We start from the raw sequence: 7,019 nt of genomic DNA on the forward strand, positions 1-7,019 counted from the left end.
TTCCTAGATTTTCAAAAACAGGTTTCGAATCAAGATCTCCATTCGATATAAAGAATGCCTCGAAGACATCGAAAGAAATAGTCATCAAGAGAAGTTAGAGCAAAGAGAAATTAGAATTACCGGAAAGAAAAATCGAACGCAATGCTGATGGATTCTTCGTCCAAAAGCTATCGGGATTTTGAGCCTCTAATCGATTGCCTTCATTATCCCGAGTCTCATCTTCTACTCATCCACCTCTTAGGTTTGACATTTTCCCCTTCGAGTTTTGCAAGTTTCAAAATATATTTTCAAAAATATCATTAATTATCTGTTAGTATTATTATTATTAACCATAATCATAAATTTTTTAAATTGAGTTTGTCAATTATTTAATTTTTTTAATAAAATTAAAATATTAATTCATAATATATATATATTAATATTTAATAAAAATTCACTATTTAATTTTAATATATTTTTAAAAAATAACCTTCCAAATTACTATATATTATTTTCAAGCGTTATTAAAAATAAATTAATATTAAATATATATAAATTATATTGTAAACAAATATATATTTTTTAAATTAATAATAAATTTGAATTTGTTGAATTTAACAAATTTTTGGATGTATCAGATTTCCAGAATACCGTTAGATCAAATAGCTTAAAAATAAAATAGAAATTAAATTAATTTATGAAAATTTGAACTTACCATTGAATTTTCGATCTTTTCTGCAGGTTTTACACGCAACGGTCTGAAAGTTCGGGTGACATTCCCCGACAAGTTGAGGACCTCCGGCGAACGGAGGCTCACCGATCAGGTGACATCCACCAGCAAGTTGAGGATCTACGGTGAACGGAGGCTCACCAGCGGGAAGTGGCTCCGATTCCTCAAGGTAATCAATATCCCAGAAGATGCTGATACTAACAAGATCTCTGCCAAGTTGGAGAAAGGCATCCTCTACGTGACGCAGCCCAGAAAAACCTCCGCCGTCTCTTCCAACAACCCACCGGCTCAGCCACCGAAGCCCACGGCGGAATCCCAACCGCCGCCCACCACCTCCACTCGAGAGGGTGGATGGGTGAGAAGAGAAGAATGGTTGAGGAGAAACATGGTGAATTTGGCTCTAGGGGCTGCTGTTCTTGTGATTGTGTATCTCTGCTGTTTTTGTCATTGTGTATCTCAATCTTACAAAGAATGATCATATGGAGGAACAGTGGTGAAGAAGAACAAGAAGCTATGAATCAACATCTAGTTTATGAGTGAACAATGGAACCAAATTCGTTGCCCCGGATTCGGGCACCGACAATAAAATTGCTATAGAGCTGCTACTTCACCTTTACGCTAAGGAAAAGAAAAAGATTAAACCAAAACCTTAAACCTTTTCCTATGTTTTAGGGTCGGTAAAAGAAAAGAGATTCATTCGACTTAACTCCTAAGGGAGAGGAAAGACGAAACATTAATTCGACTAAACCTGATTTCACTCTGACTCAAACTTCAACGACATCTTTTTTAGTGTTACATAAACTACAACTCCTAAAATTGGTCTGAGGCATATGCCCATTGTCAGTTAAAAGTTCAAACGTTCAAATTTCTAGCCTAACATGTCGGTGAGCTAAAAAACACGACTAAATAGTATATTTACAACTACGACTCGAACTTCAATATCTTTTTGAGCATTACGTAAAGTACGACTCCTCAAGTTGTTCAAGGCATATATCCGTTGTCAGTCAAAAGTTCAAACGTTCAAGTTTCTAGCCTAACATGTCGGTGAACGAAAAAACACGACTAAATAGTATATTTACGACAACGACTCGAACTTCAACGACATCTTTTTGAGCGTTACGTAAAGTACGACTCCTCAAATTGGTCAAGGCATATATCCATTGTCAATCAAAAGTTCAAACGTTCAAGTTTCTAGCCTAACATGTCGGTGAACTAAAAAACACGACTAATAATCTAACCTAACAAAAGAATGGCTTTAATAAACAAAAGCCACAATTGGAGTTTGATTAACATTGCCCATTACTTCCCCATGAAAATGAAGACATTCCAAGAAAGAGAGCAAGATCACTTCACTAGAACGCCAAAATCTTATTGAAAATTTATGTTTTTTTGTTTCCTAAGGTAAAAAAAAGCTACACAGCATTCTCAAACTTACTTGGCACTGGCTAGTTGTGAGCGAAGGAGCTTAGCAGCATCGACCATGTTGAGGAGGGCAGGCTTGACTTCGGTGTACTTTCGGGTTTTGAGACCGCAATCGGGGTTCACCCAGAGGATGTTGCTTTCCAGAACAGCAAGCATCTTGTTGATCCTGTCAGCAATTTCGTCGGTCGAGGGGATACGGGGTGAATGGATGTCGTAGACTCCAGGTCCGATTCCAGCTCCGTATTTTACTCCCTCGCGGAAGACAGATAGAAGCTTCTCGTCTGACCTGGAATTCTCAATGGTGATCACATCAGCATCCATGTCGATTATCGAATGGATGATGTCGTTGAAGTTCGAGTAGCACATGTGGGTGTGGATCTGCAGTCATCAAAATCGTAAAGTTAACTATGTCATTGACAAGACCGTTATACGACTCGACGCAAAAAACACGACACCAAAATGTGAACAAGACAATGAAAACGACACATCCCATTGCCTAACAACAGCCAAAGCGAACTTTACGAGAGAGATCATTGACCTAAAAGAAAAGGAGAGAGGAGAAAAGAACCTGGGTGGTATCTTGAACACCACAGTTGGTGATTCGGAACGAATGAACGGCCCAATTCAAGTAGAAATTTTCCTCGGACTTTCGGAGAGGCAAACCCTCTCTCAGTGCTGCCTCGTCAATCTGGATGACAGTAATACCAGCCTTCTCGAGATCCTCAACCTCGTCCTTAATGGCTAAGGCGATTTGGTAGCATGTCTCGAACCTATGAACAACCAGGGGTTATATTGAGTTAACTACTGCAAACTGCCCTTGGTAAAACAGTTCATTCAATTTTACTACCTTGGTTGGTCATTTCTAACAAAAGACCAGTTCAAGATTGTCACTGGACCGGTAAGCATTCCCTTCATAGGTCGCTTCGTCATGCTCTGAGCCATTGTCGACCAAAAGACGGTCATGGGTTTTGGACGACTGACATCACCGTAGATGATAGGTGGCTTAACGCAACGGGATCCATAGGATTGGACCCAACCATTGACAGTGAAGGCGAAGCCAGACAGTTGCTCTCCAAAGTACTCAACCATATCATTTCTCTGAGACATGAACAGAAATTCAGATGCCACATTTCTTTTACCTGAGACAATATATGGTTCGTTAAAGGTTCTTCAGCGTTCGTTCGCAACAAATGCTTACCTCAGGCTCTCCATGCACCAAGACATCGATACCGAGCTCTTCCTGAAGCTGAACAACTTTATTGATTTCCTCCTTGATGTTGCTGACATAGACTTCCTCAGAGATTCTAAAGGAACAGGATGCAAGAATATTGTAAAATTAATAACACTGTACTTTTTCGAGGACAAACAACAATATCCAAAGACCAAAAGGCGTACTTTTTCGCTTTGAATTCGCGTCGCACTCTTCTAAGATCCATAGTTTGAGGGAAGGATCCAATTGTTGTGGTAGGTAGCTTTGGAAGGTTCAACTTCTTCTGCTGAGCATCCAACCTGACACTTACATTAGTCGCCCGGCGGTGGTCAGAGCTCTTCAGAGCAGCAGCCTAAGCAAGTCAAAACAGAAATCGGATTGAGCGCATGATGTGCAAGAATATAAAGCGATATTACAAAATGATACTAATATACTTCAGATAAATTCTTACAGCTTTTTGGACAGCCTCATTTGTCACTCTTGGGGACGATTTCCTTGAAGCTTGAGCTGCAGCATTGGCCGAAAAATACGCCTGGAATAAGTGAACATTATAAGCTTAAATCTTAATATACTTCAGTTCCTACGCAACTACAGATTTCCATGGCAAGTCAAATAAACTAAGGTTAAAAGTATTCTCAGTACTCGAGCCAGATAACGCACCTAGCCAAAGGTTACATCGTTTCATTTAAGGTACAACACCCCGTCCCTAAGTTCCCATTGCAAGTTCAAAAGCAGACAAATAAAGTACCTCATCTTTATGTCCAGATAATGCCTTGGCCAAGGCATTAACTTCAACAACTTTCTGCGCGGCAAAAGCAAGCCATGACTTAATTTCATCGTCTAATTTCGTTTCATTCACCAAATCAACAGCAGTGTGAAGAAGCGAGCATGAAGTGGAGACGACAATATTTTCTGTCAACGACACAAAAGAACGGCATATATTACCACTGTTTAAAGTTTGAAAATGTATCCACGCTGATGTAAAAGGTACTAGCAAGTTAAGAAACAAGCACCTTTCCCAACGACATTTTGTAACGCCTCCAAAGTATTTAGGGAAGCTTGAAGGTCATTTGACCATATGTTTCTTCCATCGACCACTCCAGCAAAGAGATATTTGCCCGAAGGAAATTCGCCTTTGATAAGATCAAGTGTCTGTGTTCCACGAACAAGATCAAATCCATAACCAGAGACACCCTTCAAAGATGTAAGGGTCTTGTATGCCTCAGCCGGAACATCAGCAAAATATGTCTCGATCAGAACATTTAAACCGGATAAGACTGATTCCAGCTCCGAGTAGGCATGAGCAAATGCTTGTAACTGGTGTGCATCAAGATCTTTCACAAGTGTAGGCTCATCAAATTGAATCCATGTGGCACCAGCAGCCTTCAGCTCTGAAACAACTTCTCTGCAGGCACCAATAACAGTTAAGAAGAAGAGAGTGGAACCGAAATAACGTGGGACGGACTTCCAGAAAGAGGCAAAGAAATACTGACTTATAAATGGGAAGAATTTTGTCGACTAGAGAGAGAAGTGAAAAGGATTTCTCAACTCCCTTGGCAGGTTTCGATAGCAACAAGAAGGAAACAGGGCCTACAAGAACTGGGATGGTCTCGACTCCGAGCTGCATAGAAAAGTGGGAGTATAAGGGGAAAAAGGTAATAATTGTTACCCGAATAAAGAAAAAAGGGGCTTGTTAGTTCAAAACAGCATAGCAGTTCCTTTGAAGTGTTTTTCTTTTCAATTTTTTCTATAAGAAAACTTACAGCTTTAGCTTCCTTGTACTCGTTTACTGCTTTGTGAGATGCATAAGTGAATTTATCTTCGGGACTCAGCTCGGGGACGATGTAATGGCTGTAATAAAACACGCACATCATTACATTCCTTGCATCATCGACTAATATAAGTCTTACGGAAAAAGTATCGTAAAAAGGTAGAGAAATGCATATAGGCTTTCACTTACTAGTTGGTGTCAAACCACTTTGTCATTTCCATGGCAGGAACCGAAGCGTTCCCTCTAGCCATGGAGAAGTAGGTGTCAAATCCAATCTCACCACCGTTCCATCCGTATCTTGAAGGAACAGCACCAAGCATAGTTGCAGTGTCGAGCACTTGATCGTAATACGAAAAAGTGTTGCTAGGGATAAACTTAATTCCAGCGTCTGCCATCTGCTTCCAAATAGATGCCCTGAGATCAGTAGCCACTTTCTGCAAGTCATCAGCAGTGCTCTTCCCATCCCAGAAAGACTCCAAGGCAAATTTAAGTTCTCTCTTCGGACCAATACGAGGATAACCAACAACGTGGGATGCCATTGCTCTGTTACATAATAACACGATACAACCCTTAATGAACCGGGAAAAAAACTATAAATCAACCATCTTCTTCAATTACAATTTCATAGATTCCTCTAGTATAAAAGAATAATCTCAGCTCACTAATTTCTAGGCGGCGTTGCGCCATCGAGGCCAACTTCAGGGACTGAAAGAATTTTCTCTTTTTCTTTTTGATATCCGTGAGCATCCGAACAGAAGCTTGTGCGTACCTTGACTATTCTCATAAAACGAATGCTGATTGAACACATTCGATTGTTGAAGTAACTCGAATATTAAATCATAAGTAGGTGGCCACTATGACTTAAACTAATTCCCTATGAACTCATTATTTATCTAGCCCGACCTCGTGGTTAGAATTTGAAGTGTTTACAATGAAAATTTTCATATGAACAAGAGCCAAACATGTCCAAGTGCAACAAAAAAAGCATAAGATAAGCATCATTAGTTCAAATCTTATGGAGCTTGTAAACAAATCGAAATGGTGAAACTGAGTTACCAAATCGGCATTAGAGCAAAAAAGAGAAGAAAACCGTCAGCCACCTTATCATGTGTAGCCAAATCAAGGAAAAACATTAAGAACATTAAGAACACGAAACAAAAAGTTTCCAACCCAAACACCAGACAAAATTGAAAGACAAGAAGTCAGAGCCCTTCATGTTCATCTACTTCGATCCCACAACTCCATTAGGTCATTTAAAGCTTAATTCCAAAGATTCAGCTTAAAAACATCCTCCATAATCCATATCCAGATCACAAAACGATGACAAAAACAACCGCAATAGCATCCACAACACAGAAATGGATCATAGAGTAAGAGAAAAGTAAAAGAACAAAAGAAATACCTAACAACAGTGGAAGTAGTGCGAATCGATAAGCGAAGGGAAGGAAGACGGTGGATGGAAGAGACAAGGAGGTATGAAAATGGTGCAATTGTTCCTCTTCTGAGTGCAATACTGGTGGATGAGGAAGAACACGATGATATTCCAAAGGAATCGAGTGATTTCAATGGAAGTAGGGTCATTTATACTCAGATTTCTCTCTTTTTCTCTCTCAAATCCCCACCAAAAATCAACACCCCTTTGATTTTGATCCTCACTTGTTCTTCCTCTCTCTCTCTTACATCACCACCAACCCTGTCGCCAGAATCGAGGCCGGGTTTTACAATCGTTGATTCCAAATTATCCAGACATTCTCAGGTTCATATAGCCACTGAATTCTGATTATGTTCTAATAATAATAATAAAAGAAAATTAGTGAAATAATCTCTATATTTTGGGAATTTTATTTCGTTAATGGCTGTTTATCTTAAATTTCAATAATATTCTTTTAAACTTTTTCAAAAAAAAA

General features: G+C 39.3%; 2 protein-coding genes across 2 annotated transcripts; one reads left to right on the plus strand and one right to left on the minus strand.

Annotated features, from left to right (window-relative positions):
- Nucleotides 1-15: 15 nt before the first annotated feature.
- Nucleotides 16-1,040, plus strand: LOC111795256 (inactive protein RESTRICTED TEV MOVEMENT 2-like; the record flags this gene model as incomplete). Its single annotated transcript, XM_023677563.1, is given in 2 exon segments — nucleotides 16-241; nucleotides 721-1,040. Coding segments are annotated over 2 exon segments (420 nt in total), but the record flags the coding sequence as incomplete, so codon positions are not given.
- Nucleotides 1,041-1,849: 809 nt separating this feature from the next.
- Nucleotides 1,850-6,693, minus strand: LOC111795255 (5-methyltetrahydropteroyltriglutamate--homocysteine methyltransferase 1-like). Its single transcript, XM_023677562.1, has 12 exons — nucleotides 6,515-6,693; nucleotides 5,302-5,655; nucleotides 5,105-5,192; nucleotides 4,835-4,962; nucleotides 4,355-4,746; nucleotides 4,090-4,253; nucleotides 3,793-3,873; nucleotides 3,527-3,693; nucleotides 3,330-3,435; nucleotides 2,979-3,229; nucleotides 2,700-2,901; nucleotides 1,850-2,509 (listed from the first exon to the last, which is right to left on the minus strand). The coding sequence occupies exons 1-12, from the start codon at nucleotides 6,691-6,693 to the stop codon at nucleotides 2,141-2,143; spliced, it is 2,481 nt and encodes an 826-aa protein (XP_023533330.1). The 3' UTR covers nucleotides 1,850-2,140.
- Nucleotides 6,694-7,019: the final 326 nt, after the last annotated feature.

This window comes from Cucurbita pepo, chromosome LG05, assembly GCF_002806865.2.
Source record: "Cucurbita pepo subsp. pepo cultivar mu-cu-16 chromosome LG05, ASM280686v2, whole genome shotgun sequence".
Classification (NCBI taxonomy): Eukaryota; Viridiplantae; Streptophyta; class Magnoliopsida; order Cucurbitales; family Cucurbitaceae; genus Cucurbita; species Cucurbita pepo.

Coding starts and splice junctions, on each gene's coding strand:
- LOC111795255 (XM_023677562.1), bottom strand. CDS start 6,693: ATGACCCTACTTCCATTGAAATCACTCGATTCCTTTGGAATATCATCG. Junction 4,747..4,834: donor AAAATTCTTCCCATTTATAA/GTCAGTATTTCT, acceptor TGGTGCCTGCAG/AGAAGTTGTTTCAGAGCTGA. Junction 3,436..3,526: donor CGCGAATTCAAAGCGAAAAA/GTACGCCTTTTG, acceptor CTGTTCCTTTAG/AATCTCTGAGGAAGTCTATG.